Source organism: Melospiza georgiana, chromosome 13 (assembly GCF_028018845.1).
Source record: "Melospiza georgiana isolate bMelGeo1 chromosome 13, bMelGeo1.pri, whole genome shotgun sequence".
In the NCBI taxonomy this organism is placed as follows: Eukaryota; Metazoa; Chordata; class Aves; order Passeriformes; family Passerellidae; genus Melospiza; species Melospiza georgiana.
The window spans coordinates 6029470-6046850 of record NC_080442.1 but is presented as its reverse complement, the minus strand read 5'-3'; the positions used below and the strand labels follow the sequence as shown (position 1 = coordinate 6046850).

The 17381-nt window shown below is 38.7% G+C and overlaps 1 protein-coding gene across 6 annotated transcripts in view; it reads left to right on the top strand.

Moving 5' to 3' along the window:
• Positions 1-17381, top strand: part of TJP1 (tight junction protein 1) — a 157025-nt gene that overhangs the window by 126175 nt on the left and 13469 nt on the right. For 4 of the 6 annotated variants that reach the window (XM_058033020.1, XM_058033018.1, XM_058033019.1 and 1 more), the window contains 15 exons: positions 4429-4565; positions 6665-6770; positions 7579-7729; positions 8252-8360; positions 9006-9225; positions 9591-9775; positions 9909-10004; positions 10425-10507; positions 11533-11743; positions 12284-12384; positions 13323-13676; positions 14088-14339; positions 15080-15979; positions 16298-16392; positions 16890-17114. In XM_058033020.1, the coding sequence (XP_057889003.1) occupies positions 4429-4565; positions 6665-6770; positions 7579-7729; positions 8252-8360; positions 9006-9225; positions 9591-9775; positions 9909-10004; positions 10425-10507; positions 11533-11743; positions 12284-12384; positions 13323-13676; positions 14088-14339; positions 15080-15979; positions 16298-16392; positions 16890-17114 (3225 nt within the window). The remainder of the gene's footprint in view (positions 1-4428; positions 4566-6664; positions 6771-7578; positions 7730-8251; positions 8361-9005; positions 9226-9590; positions 9776-9908; positions 10005-10424; positions 10508-11532; positions 11744-12283; positions 12385-13322; positions 13677-14087; positions 14340-15079; positions 15980-16297; positions 16393-16889; positions 17115-17381) is intronic. The other 2 variants (XM_058033021.1, XM_058033023.1) reach the window with 1 other exon arrangement.

Sequence of the window (17381 nt, the reverse complement as noted above, 5' to 3'; positions counted from 1 at the left end):
TTGACATGCATTTCTAGTACAGCCTGATAGAGCTTGAGGAGAGAGGAACCAAAAAAAAAACCTGTTAGAACTATGACTGCCTTAGCCTAGTGTTAGTGCTTTCCTGTCCTATTGCAGAGGCTTAGGTAGATGGTCACTTCCTCCCTGTAGACCAAACTGTGTAAGAACCAAACCTTCCCCAAGAGGGAACTTTGAAGTTATCTCAGCTCTGAATGCATCCGTTACCTCTTCTGTACGAGCAAGAGCTGCTTTGGCATGGCTTGACTTCCTTTGCAACATGTCCCTTTCAAGATCAGAAAATCTGGGCCCTGAGCCATGTGAGGAAAAACATGTTGAGAGCAACTTCTCTTTGAAATGGTTGTTTGTGCAAATTTAAATCTACTGAGAGATCAAATTAGTTGTTAACTCCTTACTCTTTTTTGAATTTGCTGGAAAATCTGGAGGAAGAAAAAGGCTTGAGAAAGGGCTGAGGAAGAAATGTGCAAAAAGTCTTCCAAGTGAGCTTGAGGAGGATGTTAAAATGTATTGAAGATAATGAGTCTTCATTTAGCCACTGTTCTGCCAAGTGTTTGTATGTTAATGAGGAGGGGAGTTCCAGGGGAATCCTCTTAGTCCTTGAGTACAGACTGATGTTTCTTGGTTTGCACTAGAGTACAGAAATCTGCTAACAGATCTGCCTCAGTATTGCATTGGGGTCTGACAGGGTCTTCAGTGTTATCCACCTTCCAGTATTCCTCACTGGTAGGTACAGCAGGCTGCTTGCAATGTTCCTGGGTATAGGGTTTCCAGAATAATTGCTGTTTGATCATTCTGTAAAGCATTAAATAGTGTTGTAGTTTTCTTTAGTCTAAAGAAAGTTCACAGATCTCTCTTGAACAGTCTTTTAAAAACTCAAATTCTAAAACATTTTTCTTTACTTACTCACAGAAAGAGCTAATTTTGCTTTCTATAATCTATGAAGAGTTGTACTTAAAAAGTTAGAATGAGCAAAAGAGGTCTCTGTAGCCAAGCTGGAGATTCCCTCAGGACTAGTAGCACACATCCTTTCTTAGCTATCTGCTCTTACTGCTGGCACTGAGCAGCTGTTGAGCTGGGCAAGCTTTTGGTGTGACCCATCCCAAAGACTGGCATTTAAAGCCAGGTGCTGCCAGTCTTCCTAGATGATATCTCTGGGCTGCCCTTTACTAATTGAAAGAATTTCTGCTTGGGAACTCAGTCTCCTATGCTGACTTCCTCACCTAGATACTGGAATAGCAACAACATCCTTTGATACATTGCACACTTCAGCCTCAGCAAGTAGGATTTGAAGAAATCACTGTAGAAATCATCATTATTAGTGGAAGGATGAAGCTGACTTCTGTAATACCCTTGTCAATTTATATGTAGGGTGAGAGGTTGGTTGTTCTGTCCATTTTCTAAACAAGCTAAAAAACTAGAATATAAGATAAAAATCAGCCCTGTTTTTAATGGCTTTAGGAAGATGCTACTTTGCTCTTACTCTTCTTATGCTAAAGAGTTTGAGATGTGCTAAAATCACATTTGAGAAGAGCCTGCAAGTTCATATTTTCCATAATTTTCTGTAGAGACAAACATTGTGTGTTGCAAGTCATCTCTTGCTCTGCTTTAGTAGCACTAACATGTAGCTGAATGTATTTTGTAATTTTAACATGTTTCTGGTAAGTGCACTTTGAAAAGATGTCAGGGAGAGGAAGTGAGGTAAAGGGGGCCCTGACACAGCACAGATGTTAAACAATAGTGTCACAGTGCACACAGGGAACAACACTTTTGTCTCTTGGGAAGTGCAGCTGTCAGTTTTATACAAATTTCCCTCACCTGGAACCAGTGGTGGCATCAAGTTGTTTCCTGTATCAGCTTGTAATGTGAAATATTCAGGGTTTACTGGAAAGTTTAAGCAAAATCAAGGAAAAAAATCTACTCCCCTGCTTTTCTGATGTTTCCTTTTTGTTCTAGCAACTTTTTCCCATTTAAAATTTCATGTCTTAGGTAGACTAGACCTGACTGACTGTAGGCTTTTGAGTTGCAGTGTGTATTTGCCTGCACACATTGCAGCAGTCCAGGAGCCTGTTGCTTCAGATACTCACCTGACTATTTTATGCTGTGCCCTCAGTGTCTGTATTTTAGTTACTGTTCTTGAGAGCTTCCACATTTGCATTCTCTTGATGTGTACAGGAATCAAAGCAGCATAAAATTACAATGGCTTTGGACTGTGTAGGGGAAATGTAAAATGAATTTTGTCTTTGTGTAGTAACTATAGTATTTTTTGCCTTATTTTTAAAGCAAATAAGCAGATATTGTTACTTGAGAGTAATGCTCCTTTCAAATGTTAGGAGATGCTTGGAAACAGGTGGAGAGGGCTCATGGGAAAATTACTGTAGTGTCTGATTAACTAGTGCTCATTATCCAGAAATCTTTGGGGAGTGGAATTAGTTGCAGCTTATAACATTACAGAACTTTTTTGTTTCTAGGACACTTAGCATGCATTTAAATAGCTAAATATTTGTACCTGTTTTTAATAAGCCAGGAACTATTTTCAAGGGAACGACCAGTCCAGTTATGTTTTAGTCTGGTACTGTCTATCTTATGCACCTAAACTGGAAATCCAAAAGAGGAATAAGAAAATTTCTATCAGTGATGTTTGGGAATGAAGTAGAAGGATAAATGCTTACTTTTTACTTTGTTAGACATAGTAAATCAACTGTGGGATTTTAATCAACTGTGGGAGCCTCCAAAAGGGACTCTATCTGGATAAAAAGAGGCATGAATAGGGATTTTAAATAAGCTACTGTGCTTGTTTTTATCAATGACTTAGAACAAGATGGTTGTTTATAATGCAAGAGTGCTTCTCTTCACAGTTTGTTGTGGAGATTGGAGTACTTTCCTGTATTCTGTTTAGCTGCCTTCAGGCACATGGTTTAAAATTGGCAGAGGAATGCACTGAGAAGTTGTAGTATGTCTTGGCTGAATAGCTAAGCATTGTTTCTCATATTTTAGACTTCATTTTGCTTCAGGAAAGCACATTCTACTTGTGTTTCAATTTTTTTTTTAAATTTCTTTTATTCTTTACTGCATGTCTTGGATGAGCAGACTTGCTGGAATCTATTTTCTGAAGTCATATTTCTGACTCTTGAAGCATTATTTCTGATGAGGATCTTATCAGTCTTAGCTCTGGATGAGGATTTGATCCATTTGTGCTTTATGGGCAGGGATGCTCATTATTGCCCAGCAGCACCATCTAGCTGTTAGTAGTGCAGGACTCCTTTCTTTTTTCCCTCCAGTACAGACGTCTTCTTTATGAGAGCAGATGGGTTTGCACCTCCTGACCAAGCCATTGTTATTCTTGAGAAAATACCTTTTTCCCCACTTCTTGGCAAGTCAGTCTGGTACTATATGAAAGGCTGCTATTTGTGTCTGTCTAACTTCAAATATTCTTTAAATCCTTGCTTATTTGCCAAGTCCCAGGAAGGAAACCTTATTTTTCTAGCTCATTATTAATATTCATCTGTTCCAACCCTATTAAATTATTTAGTGTTCATCAGATAGCAGTGTAGTGGTTAACATTTCAACATGCAGCACATGTTCAGTTCTGCTGTAGTACAGCTAGTAGCTGTAGCTCAGTACAACAATACAAGAATACTTGATCATCTTTTGAACTCAAGGAATAGAAATTATATTCTGTAGAATTTTCCTTGTTTTCATCATTTTAAAACAAGATAACTTGTCCTAACTTCCTTCAGTTTGTGCTCCAAGTGTGTGTAAGAAATGCATAAGAAGCAACAAATTGTGTTTTGACTAAAATGTGTGGATGAGATGCACTCTCCTCTTGTCATAGCTGTGAATTGAGGGCCTTATCCTCTGAGGAGATGAGAAATGAGGAACATATTTACCTGGGCCTTGGCAGGGCTTTGCAAGGATAAAAGTGCCACACCAGCAGCACTTGTGTTTCAGGGCAGCTGACACAGAAGGAGCAGATAAATTAGCTTGGTCACAGCAAAACCTAGGAATTAAGTCTAAAGAGATCCATTATTTCTATAGGAAGGGGTGAGAAAAAGACTGTTGTAATGGATTTTCTTACTTTCTTCCCTTTGCTTCTCAGTTCTTTATATATCTATCAATATACAGCACATGTGTGTGAAGCTTTGGAGTCTGTGTCCCATGTGCTGCTGCTCTCTTAACTGCTGTATCTAGGGAAGCCCTTTGTTAATGCACTATTAGGGACAAAACACTAAGATTTAGAAATGGTAAAAACTGTTAATAATGTGATAGTCTAAGAACAAAACCTTCCTAAATATTGATGGTGATCCCTTACCCTCAACCTGATGAATGAAAGTATTTATTGCTTAGTCTTAGTAGACTAAAGGTCATAGAAGCAGTTCTGTATGCAGAGTGGAATCTTTTTTTCTAATATAGTCATCGAAGCAGAGAAGATGAGAGAATAACTAAACCTGGAGCTGTCTCTACACCTGTAAAGAATGCAGATGATATTTCTAAAGCTGTGGAAGAGGTGACAGTTGAAAGAACTGAAAAACAAACTCCACCACTCCCAGGTAAAAGCATTAAAATATATTAATTATTTGTGTTGTTGAGAATGGATGACCAGGAAAGACTTAATGCTCTTGCATGTTTGTGGAATGACTTTCAAGTCTTAAAACAGACCAAGTCTTAATTTTTTTTTATATCTGGATACAAACAGTCTTTGTAACCATAATCTCATTTATATGTTAAGAGTTTTGGTCCTGAAAACCCAACTTGTGGGTTCTGGCATTATATAGGGGGTCAGATTTCAGTGTTTAAGGTTATAACTATAAGTGATGGTTGTAAAAAGTTTTGTACAGATTTCTCAGACAAGATTAAAATCTGTCATTTCTGAGTGTTCAGCAGTAAATGTATTCTTATGGGTTACTGTAGCAGATTATATTTGTAACAACGATGTATTTAAGCCAGTTTAGAGCTTCTGTTCCCAAGATACAACTCAGAACACTCCAAAATGCTTTGTTCATATAGCACTTAGCTAGAGTCAAGGACAAAGAAGGCAGGTTAACAAATGCAGTACAGCTAATCAAACCAGAACAAAATCTCTTCCTTTTTTCCCAAAAGGAAAGGATAGGCTAAATGGCAGCAGATAAAAGCCAGATGGTGTAAAAAAGGAAAAAAACAAAACAAACAAAACAAAAGATGATACAGGACGCTGTTCCGGGCAGGCTGGCACTTACAAGATTTTTGTTTACAGAATGAGGCACTTCAGTGAAATTACAAGTGGAGAAAGGAGCTGTGCAGATGGTTTAGAGGGAGCTGTTACTGAAAGGCTGGGTGCAATGAGAGAATGCACATTCAAGCTTGAAAATAGTTGAGGACCTAAGGGATGAGCAGTGACACTTCTGCATGTAGTAGTCAGTAGATTAGTGAAGAGCTGAAAGGGTTCTGATGTTGATAGACTCTGAAAGATCTTGAAAATAAGAACAGTAAGTTTTCTGATACAGCAGCCATTATTAAAAATATGGTCCTAAGAGCTGACCTTTTACAGCAGTGTTATGAAGAGAGGCAAATGAAGTAATTTTTATTTGCCAAGATGGAAAAGGATATGGTAGTCAGATTAGAAAGATGAATTCTGCAGTTCTGTAAGATACTGAAGATTAATAATTGGCATAATACCAAGGCAGCTAGATAGGCAACCCTTAAGATGGTTCTTAATCCAAAATAATGTAGTGATAATTGGTATGAGGGGCTAGCAAGCCAGTGATAAATAGTATTGGGGGTTTTGTTGGTTGGTGCAGAAGGAGAAATGTTCTGCTCTTGCATGAATGGAAAGAGGCACATGGAAATTCTTAGTTTGGGTGGGAGGAGTTGTAGATCAGTACATAAAGCTAATATTTAAATTAATGTCTGCAGATAAAATTCACTTGCCCAAGAGAAACTGAGATTAAAAAGTGTAGCAAAGGACATAATCATTAACAGCCTCACAAAAGCTCTGGGGAAATGAGGATCCTTCCAAGACTGTAATAAAATGTTAGAGAGATGGTTGGCAGAATCTGTGATGGTTTGCTGCTTAGACTGGGGGCAAGGACAAGATGACTGTCATAGTTGATTGTGTCAGAAAAGGATGGGAGGAAAGTATTTGTTGGGAGGGTCAGAGACTTAGCCTAGCAAAGGTTCATTAGAGACTTAATGGAAAATGCTGCGTTACTGTATGGGAAGGACCAGAATGGAAAATACTGTGTTACTGTATGGGAGGGACCAGAGTCACATTAGAAATAGGCATAATTACCCAATTGTTGCCTGAAATTCCCAATTTCAAGCTAATCTGTTCAGTGATTTGAAAGGAACATGGTGCAGTTGTTGGTAAGATCAGGAATATTAGACTAGCTCGAAGTCAGCCTTGTTTGAAATAATTTTTTTTCCAAATGAGGTGTGAAGGAAGTTTGGGAATATTTACTGAAGTAGTTGTTAGGTCAGTAATCACACTGCTCTGAATGGCATGATGAGATTGTCTTCTGTTGTAAGTTTACTAGTATTTTACTTTTAAGTAGGTCTAAGTGGGGTGGAGGGAAGGCTACTGAAGAAGTCACCAAGTCTTAACTAAGTTAAACTTCACATGTACATCTTTAAATGACCAAATGGACATTGAGAATCTTTGGTATTTTCATAGAACCAAAGCCAGTGTATGCACAAGGAGGGCAGCCAGATGTGGATTTACCAGTCAGTCCATCTGATGGTCCTTTACCCAATTCAACCCATGAAGATGGAATGCTCCGGTAACGTACCTCTGAACTCCCTTTGAACCTGCCTGCTTCTTATCAAACCAAACTTTTATCCAGGGTAGTCAATAACCTCTCTCTGTGCTCTCATATCATGTCCAGTACTCTGTCCTGACCCTTCTGTTCACAAATGATAGGATGAAGACATGAGATTTATTTCTGAGACTTGTAGGCATTTACACTGTGTTATTTCCCATTGTAAAGTCTATTCATTTCTATGGAAATTAACCCTTAGAATAGCCAACAGGTGAAAAGGATTTCCAGGATTTCTCACTCCTCTGTCCCCATCTCCAAAGAGAGGAAAGTTACTGTAGTATATTCTTTACCTGTCATAGTAATTGGAGAGCAGTGAATAAAGATTATTGCAGAAATGTGCAATGTCCCAGCATGGAAATAAGTCTGCTTCAACTGGCATCTCCTTTATGGGCATTAGTGTACTTGAGAATAGATTCTAGTTTGGTTTGACCTCAAATTCATCTTGATCTCTTCAGAGCCAAAATAGATCTGTATGCCAGCAGAGCTCTTTAAAAGGAAGAATGTTTTTGGAAGAGAGAGTCAGTGTCTCACATAAACACTATGAGTGTAAGACAGACAAACCATACTAAACATGTACATGCAGGTGGGTTTTTTGGAGTGCTGCTATTGAGCATGTTGTATTGCTGCAGTTGATGAGCAGTTAATGGTATGTATAGCAAAACATATGCACTAATTGACTAACAAGCAGATTACTTCTTTGCATGTTTCAAATTTACCAGGATATTTTGGGCTATTACACCAGTAAGTGGAATATTTTCTAAATTTCTAGGCCGAGCATGAAACTGGTAAAATTCAGAAAAGGAGATAGTGTGGGCTTGCGACTAGCAGGTGGCAATGATGTTGGCATATTTGTAGCTGGTGTTCTGGAAGACAGCCCTGCAGCAAAAGAAGGATTAGAGGAAGGAGACCAGATTCTCAGGGTATGTCAAAACTGTTAACATTACAAATGTTTTGTTGTACCAAAGTAGGTTTTCTTTCTGTAGGATTGAATATTTTGTCTTCGTAGTTCATACACCTTTTTTTCTGTATGTATTTATTAGATGATTTACTAGGAGCAAGATCTCTTTTTACTGTACTGTTGCTAGGAAGGTTAGTAAGTTTTTGACATGAAATTTTGTAGTCTAATTGAATTTATCAAGTTACTTGATTTCATGTTGGGTGACTAAGTTGTCAGAGTGCTCTGTGGGTCACTGAAGTATATAGGGGCTCCGTAATGAGTATTAAGTGAACAGCTACCTATTTTCCTGGAAGCTGTGCTTTTACTGAGAAATAAGGTGGGACTCTTTAGAGGTATGAGGAGCATCCTGAGATATGTGCACTTGGTATGTATGAAATTGAGTAAGAAAAAAATCATAGCAATAGATTCATATTTTCTATTGTATCATTAAATCTCTGTAATAATTTCATATGCTAATTCAAACTGACTGCTTCATTGATACCAGGTAAATAATGTAGACTTCACAAATATCATCAGAGAAGAAGCTGTCCTTTTTTTGCTTGATCTTCCTAAAGGCGAAGAGGTCACAATTTTGGCACAGAAGAAAAAAGATGGTAAATATTTGTATATTCCATTACCATGGAAATGATGTAATAGACTGCTTAGAACAGCATTAAAAACTCTACTGAGCAATAACTAACTGCTGGCCTGCAGGAAATTGGCACCTTAGACTATTGAGTCCTTTTGCCTTTGGCATAGGTGGCCGCTGCAAATGGAGTGGAGACTGATCTGGTGCCAGTATACACACACCCACACCCCCCTAAACAAACAAACAAAATCCCAAACAACAAATGCCTCTACAGAATAGCCCCTACCACCTAAGCAATGTCTTGGCATTATCCTTGGAGGAAGTAGAAGAGTCAGTTGTGATTATGCCATTGAAAATGAGTGGTTATGCTGATGTGTTTGTACATACAAACTTCTCGAGATGAATTCCTTCCAGGGTGAATGAAGTAAGCTTGCACTTTGATCAAATTCTTGACTATAAAAGTTGAATTCATGTTAGTAGAGTTTACTATAAATAGTTATGGTGCTTAAAATAGAGCAGCTCTGAGACATTAAGGCTTCTTGAAGTAAAGTACATTTAAAACAAGGAGAATTAAGGTGAGGCATTGCTTTGTGTAATTCTTGTGAGCATTATAACATCACTTGAACTTACATAACATTTGGTGTTTTGTGATTTCTTTTCCTTCTTTCAGTCTATCGTCGCATTGTTGAGTCTGATGTAGGAGATTCTTTCTATATCAGAACTCATTTTGAATATGAGAAGGAATCTCCTTATGGACTGAGTTTCAATAAAGGTGAAGTGTTCCGGGTGGTGGACACTCTTTACAATGGCAAGCTGGGTTCATGGCTGGCCATTCGAATTGGGAAGAATCATAAGGAAGTGGAAAGAGGTATCATACCTAACAAAAACAGGTACGATCCTGCAATAGTTAAATTACTGATTCAAACCCACAGCTTTAAATGGCATCTGTATTGTGAATGACTGGACTTCTTGCAGGACACAGGTTTATAGAATTGGTTCAGTAAGAAACAGTGTAAAACATACTGAAGTAAAATATCTGTGGATTTGCTTTTGACTTGAATAAATCTTCTTTTCAATACAAGAGATAATACAAGGATGTAATAAGGTTTAGAAATGTGATACCAGGCTCAGTAGTTGTCTTGTAGTTCATAATACAACAAGCAGTGGCAGTGTTTGTTTTGAGAGTGTGAGCTTGCTAGTCAGGCATTACTCCAGAAGCTGACTTCTTGGTAACTGGGATTTGTTGTCACCTTAGAGCTGAGCAGCTGGCTAGTGTACAGTACACGCTTCCAAAGACAGCAGGAGGAGACCGAGCAGACTTTTGGAGATTCCGAGGCTTGCGGAGCTCAAAAAGAAATCTCCGGAAAAGCAGAGAGGATCTTTCTGCCCAACCTGTTCAGACCAAGTTTCCTGCCTATGAAAGAGTTGTTCTTCGGGAAGGTATGGCTTCACTCTTACTGCACTGTACAGCTTTGTGTGCTTTAGTTTGGAAAAGCCAATTTAGTTAAATGTGTCTTGCATTTGGTTTAAGCAGTCAATATATCTTGACTTTTCTTTTTTCCTTCAATTCTAGCTGGGTTTCTGAGACCTGTAACCATTTTCGGTCCAATAGCTGATGTTGCACGGGAGAAACTTGCTAGAGAAGAACCAGATATCTTCCAAATTGCAAGTAGGTGTGAGATCAGGTTTTTCTGCAGTTAAGAAATAGCTTTCTTTGGGTAGATTGTTTCTACATTATTACTTTAGTTAACGTATTTAACAAGACATTGACAATATAAATGTACAGACTAAATGTAAGTTCTTCTACTACATTGCTGCTAATAATTCTCTTAAGACATATTAGTTCTATTTATAGCCACCTCAAATTTCATTTTAATTCTGTATCTCATCCTATTTTTAAGTGCTTTTGTAAAGATGTGATTTTTATGGCCATAATGGTGGGTAGACTTTCATGTATGATACGTAATCAGAAGTGTCTTCAAGCCGAATTGACAGCTTGAGCTATGAAATGGTTTGTTTTATCTTAATAAGGGAATGTAGAATATGTTGTAAACTTACAGTAGGTTTTTTGCTGTGTCCTCTTTACCAGAAAGTGAACCAAGAGATGCTGGCACTGACCAACGCAGTTCTGGCATTATTCGTCTCCACACTATAAAGCAGATAATTGATAGAGTAAGTCTTCTGTTGTCACTGGACTTTTAATACAAGAAAAGTAAAACTGATAGCATTAAGTGAAGTGTTGGGTGTATTAAATGTAGAATGGTAACTTACTGTGTTTGTTTTAAAAATAACTTCCTCATCTCTCTGTTGGTTAATAACAAAAACCCTATCACCCTTCTCTGTATTAATAACTGCAGCCTGGATGTGCTTCTAGGCTTTGTTCCAGAGGCTGTTGTCCTCTCTCCATTAAGGCTCTTTTAGGCTGTTTCCTCTTTCATTTAAAGCCATGGTGTGACATTATAGCTAGAAATGGTTACTTTATTTATGAAGTTGTTCGTTTTGCCCCACCCCAGTCTACAAATCGATCACTTGACATAATTATTTTATAAGTGTGAGGACTAAGAAAGAGTTCTTCCATCTCCCTTCCTTAATATCATTAAAACCTATACCATTAGTGCATTATATGAGGTTCACCTATTCATTTCCTTACTTTAAAAAAAACTGGAAGATTTTCAGATGCTGAAGTATGAGAGGGGAAAAAAGCTATGATAGCAGCAAAGTCAGCATGCTTCATGCTGTGTGCCTGATTGCATTGAATGAAAGCTGGCCAAGTTCTGCACTCACAGTGATATTTTTTGTAGAAAGGAAGATAGAAATGTGTAATGGGACGATATCTTGTGTTTCAGTCTTTGGTTTTTTTCCTGTTTACAGAATGCTGATAGGAAACGGCTTCTTTTTATTTCAGTGTCTGCTTACTTTGAGGAGATTTAAAAAAATATATAATTAAATGTTAAAAATCCTAGTGTTATACAGTGGTCCTGCAGTTCAAAATGTATATGCCTCTTTAGGCTCAAATTGGAATTAGTTTGGTTTTTTTTTATTTTGTTAGTTTGAATAGGAGAAGGATTTAAATCAATACTTTGAAACAATGAATTCTGTAAAGTTAATACAAAATGAGTTTGTGGAGTATGTTAAAAAAAATTCATCTAGGACATAAATGATTTACTTTCTTGCCTCTGTCCTTCTTGTCACTGCAGGACAAACATGCTTTGTTAGATGTCACCCCCAATGCAGTGGACCGTCTGAATTATGCCCAGTGGTATCCAATTGTAGTGTTCCTAAACCCTGACTCTAAGCAGGGAGTAAAGACCATGAGGATGAGGTTGTGCCCAGAGTCACGAAAAAGTGCCAGGAAGCTGTATGAGAGAGCTCACAAGCTCCGCAAAAATAATCACCACCTCTTCACAAGTAAGTCATTAGACAGACTGGAGTAGAATTGCTGAGAGGAAAGGGGAGGCAAGATGAGAGAAGCTTCTACCTCCAGAATTTTCTGCAAATGGAGCAGGTCAAGCAGTGACAGACTTGCTCAGGCTTTGCCATTCAATAACCAGTAGTTAATTGGTGTGTGCATCATTTGCACATGACTGCTCAAATGTAAAGCAATCTGAAACATCAGAATGACATTTCTAATAGGTCTTGTGGCTTTGCAGGATCATCAGCCAAAATCAAAACTTGAATAAATAGGAAAATGATGTAACTTTATTGTTTTAGTCTGGCTAAACTCAAGCCTCTCTTTATTCTAAGCTACTGTTAATTCAGCGTTCCCTGTGGGATAAAACGTTCCCGAACCACATCAGGCCTTAAGGTTGCTTTGGATGCTACTTTACATCACTGTTTAAATCTCATAGTTTTAACCTACTAGTTTATATTGCTTTTATTACTCATGGTACAGATCCTTCTTCTAGTTCTGCAGCAATCGTAAGTGAAATTAATCTGCTGTACTTCTAGCTACCATTAACTTGAATTCAATGAATGAAGGATGGTATGGAGCTCTTAAGGAAGCAATTCAGCAACAACAGAACCAACTGGTGTGGGTTTCAGAAGGAAAGGTAAGAAATAATGTTTGGGGGGAAATGGCAAAACAGTATTCATGAGAGGTTTTCTGTGAAGATCTAAAGCAGTAATGCCTCCTGGCTGCGTGAGCTGCTCAAAACTGGTTTGTCACTGCATTATAGCACTTACTCTGTTAATGAGAGCTGTACAGTTTCCTTATGCATGTAGCTGTGCAGTAAGGGAGCATTTGGTTATTTGCATTGTTAACTGGAGGATATAGTAATGCTGTGAAGATTTTGTGGGGATTGGATGGGTTTTTGTCAAAGAACTTCTGGGAATTTCACTGCATGGGTTCTCAGGGCTGGGGTTGCCTGATGATGGAATGTGTTTTTCATTATTATAAAAGCAAGTGGCATATTCATGTTCTTGCTGACCTTTCTGAGAACAGTTTTGAGAAAACACATGCTAAATCACAAGTTAGTATTCTGTGTTCCCCACTAAATCTCTGCTTAACCTTCTTGAGCTGCATGTTACTCTATGCACATTAGATCCATCCTCTTGAAGAACTATTATCAAGTGAAGTGCCAACTAAAAGTAAGCAAATGATGAATCAGCAATTGTTGTGAGTTTCTTAATTAGATCTGGATTAGACCTTTGGTCCTTATATGTACCTGCAAATTAATGATTCTGATATCATAAAACCAGTTTAAAAGTGCAGCTCTCTATTTTTCCAAGCACTTTGATGTCTGTGAACACTGCACTATCCCCTTACTCTGACAGCCATCTGGTCCTTTAGTAAAATTATTCCAAAGAGCTAGGCTGCAGATAAGTCTTTTAGGTCTCAACACATTCAGTGATGGAAACCTGATTTCCTGTCCCCTGTGATGATATTGATGCTGAATTTGATAAAATTCCCATGTTCTACATTGCAAGAGTAAGGGTGTTCTTTAGAAGGTATTTCAATAAACGTGTACCCCAATTCTGTTTGCCACAGGCAGATGGTGCTACAAGTGATGATCTTGATTTACACGATGACCGCCTTTCTTACCTCTCCGCTCCCGGCAGTGAGTATTCCATGTACAGCACAGACAGCAGACACACGTCTGACTATGAGGACACAGACACGGAAGGGGGTGCTTACACTGATCAAGAACTGGATGAAACTCTGAATGATGAGGTTGGGACTCCTCCAGAATCTGCTATTACACGTTCCTCTGAACCCGTTCGAGAGGATGCTTCTGGAATGCATCATGAGACTCAGACTTACCCTGCTTATGCATCTCAAGCTCAGCCACAGCCAAATCTCAGAATAGACTCTTCAGGATTTAAACCAACTACTACTCAGCCGGTAAGAAAGTCATTTTATACACTGACCACTAGACACTTACTTCAGGTTGCAAGTTCTTTTGAATCAGAATTGTCCATTTATATTCTGCTTACCAGTGTTGTGTGTACATACAAGAATCTGTCAACAGCAACAATACATTACAGTGAATTGGAGAATCAGCTTGCCCTGCCTGTTTTAGGACTCATTGACAGAGGGGGATTGAAGTACCATTCTACTTTGATTAAATGTTTTGCTTTCATAATCCTCAACCTAATGAATTTTTGGAAGAGCTTGTGCATGATACTATCAGTACATTTCATTCTACATCTAGTTGCATTGGTCAGAGCATCACTTAAATTATTTTAATATAAATCAAAAAGTCATACATTGATTCAATAGCAGTATATTTAAAATATTTTAAACACTTCACAGAAAGCAGAAGCCTCACCTGCAGTCCCTTACCTTTCCCCGTCGCCTGAATCAAACCCTGCAACCTCATCAGCCTCTGCAGTAAATGCTAATGTAAACCTAACTAATGTCAGACTGGAGGAGCCTACTGCTGCTCCTTACAACTCTTACCAACCACAAGCGGGCCCCTCAAGAACAGCGAGTGCTGAGGGAGCTCATGTAGTACTAAGAGACCAAGAGCCATCATCCTTATCGCCGCATATAGACCCAGCAAAGGTACCTGTGCCACCTTGTTGTGCTGATTTCCTGCTATACATCAAGCTAGCACATCAGCTTTGTTTTGCCCTTATTTGAAGAATTCCTTTTAATTTTTTTTCTTCTAAGAGAATCATGCAGGTTACAAAAACCAGTTCATCTGAATTGCTAAAGCATCATGTAATGTTTTGTCTGCATGGCTTCAAACTCTATCCTTTTCACTTCTCAAAACACAACTTTTTTAGAAAAGGCTGCATTCTGTATTTTGATTTTACTTTGACTTCCTTAGCTTGTCAACGTTCTACTGTTAATGAGGCCTCGAGAAAAATCTTATTTCCCTAAAATTTAAATCATGCTGAATTGTTGATCATGAAGTTGACTCCAGTTTGTTGAGTGACTTTATCAACTTTTTAAGCAAAGCTAGAACTATCTTACTGTATTTATATATTTCACTTCCACTCTTTCCACATTCTGAATAAAAGTGTGTGTGCCCTCCTGAGCACCAAGCCCCAGACAAGAGGCTATTACCTTTGTCTTTCTCTTCTAATCTACTTACCTGTTTTTCTTAGAAATATAACTAAAAGGGATCTCTTGAATCACCAATTTCAGCTTCCTCTGGTTGCAAACATCTGCATCAAACTATTCTGCTTTTAAACAAAATTAAAGCCAATATTTAAAACTTGGGTTTGTTTCAAATACTACCTTTCAACTGCAGCTGAGGTTACTCTTCATTTTAGCTGAGAAGTGTCTCTCTCTAACAGGTGTACCGAAAGGATCCATACATTAATGAAGATGCATCCAGACAAAGCTACGTCTTAAAACAGCCAGCAATGAATCACCCAGTACAGAGACAGGAAAGAGACCCAAATCTGATCTATGAATCCCAGGCTCAGTATGCAGAAAAACAGCCGAGTAGGGATTATGAACAGTCAACCTATAGGTATGACTCTACAAACTATGTAGATCAATTTTCTCGTGGTTATGACCCTCGCCTACATTATGATGACCGTGTGCCTCCCTACGAGGAGCACTGGACATATTACGAGGAGAAGCAGCCCTATAACCAAACAAGAACAGCTTATGAAAACCAGCCTCCTAGGGATCTTGATTCCAGACAAAATCTAGAAGAGAGCACAGAACGCAGCTACTACCCAGCACAACCTCGTTTTGAGGAGCCCCCTGCCATGAGCTATGAGAGCAGACCTCGCTATGAGCATGCCCCCAAGAACTTCAGCTTACCACAGGTGCGATACGAAGATCAACACGCGGTGGGCTACGACGCCCACGGCCGATACAAGGCAGAGGCTCAGCCGTACCAGTCAGCCATATCTCGCTCTCCTGAACCCAAGCAGTACTTTGATCCACACATAAGGGGCTATGAGCAAGGTCCTCCTCAAGCTTACAATGCTAAAGCTGGACAATATGAACCTTCTCATAGCACTTCAGGTGTTTCTCTTCCTCCTCCCCCTTCATCACAAACCAAACCAGAAGTTTTGCCTTCCAACAGTAAACCACTGCCTACACCACCATCTCTAGCTGAGGAAGAAGAAGATCCAGCCATGAAACCACAGTCTGTGCGAAGTAGGGTTAAGATATTTGAAAGGAGAAGATCCCCATCTTTGGAAAAAATGAAGGACACCAGTGATACATCAACTGTCAAGGTAAGTCATTTAAGTTTTTTAGATCCTGCTTTTTTGCTAATGGGGCTGCACTGCAAGAAATGAAATATTGTCTCAGAAGCAAAAATATTGCCTTTCAGCAACCTAAATGTGGTATGTTTTAAAAGCAGAACCTGAACACTTCTTGTGAAAACACTGCCAGGTATCTTGTTATACTGGAAGCTCCTATAATTCTTCTTTTGCTAGTACTTCTTTTTTCTTTTGGAGGAAGAGAAAGTAGTCTTAATTTTCTTAGTCATAAAGTGCTTTATCCTTTTAAATATTAGAATTTAAGAGAATATGCTGTGCTTTTCTTTACAGCCTCCAGAACTAGCACCTAAGCCTGCACTCACAAGTGTGAGTGGTCCAAAACCAACTTCTCAAAGCCAGTATGAGCACGAGAAAACAACCTACAGGTAGATGCACAACTGATTAAATTTAGTTTTCAATATGAGTTTGGAATATTCAGAAACACATCTTGGTGCTTCAAATAGGAAACTGCAGAGAGGAGCTGAGTGTATCAGTGTGGTTTGTTTATCAGTAGTAAAGCAGGCATGAAGTCAGTTCTCATGGGTCTGATTGATGGGAGGTGGGGGAAAGATACAGTTCCTCAGCATTTTTGAGGAAGGAACTTAAGTATCTTTGTTCTATTTTTTTCTGTCCTAAATTGAGCTAATTAGAAAGCAAAACAAAAGGGAAAAGGTAAGGTATAAGGGAAATAAGGATTTTCTTTCCTTATAGTATGTCACAACTGTCTAATTCCCATGCAATGTAGGTAAAAAGGCAAGGAGTGCAATTATAATAAGTACCTGTACATTACTGTATTACTAGCTAGGTTACAAACTAGAATTGTAATTTGGGCACTATGCTTGTTCAACTGGGCCAGGCAACCTTTATTACTGTTCTTGGTTAGGGCCCCAGAACCACAGAGACCTCAAGTGAAGCCTCCTGAGGACATTGTGCGTTCCAACCACTACGACCCCGAGGAGGATGAGGAGTATTACCGCAAGCAGCTCTCCTACTTCGACCGCAGGAGTTTTGAAAACAAGCCATCGGCACAGGTTCCTGCCAGCCATCACTCTGAGCCCACCAAACCAATCCATTCACAGAACCAGCTGAATTTCAGCAATTATTCTAAGTAAGTTTGGGTTCTTGGGGTTTTTCAAATTTGGAAAAGGCGGGGGGCATGTAGGACTAAACCAGAAATTCTGCCTGTGTTCAGTGGAGTTCAGGGACCTGTGGTACTTAAATGAACTTTTCTGTTTGTGAAGTCTGAAGTTTCTGTTTAGGTGTAGCTTTAGTTTACAAGCACATACCTCTATAACATTTTATTTTGATATATTAATCATTTTTGCAGGTATCAGGGCCTTCACATTACTTTTACTTACAATCATAGAATTCTTTA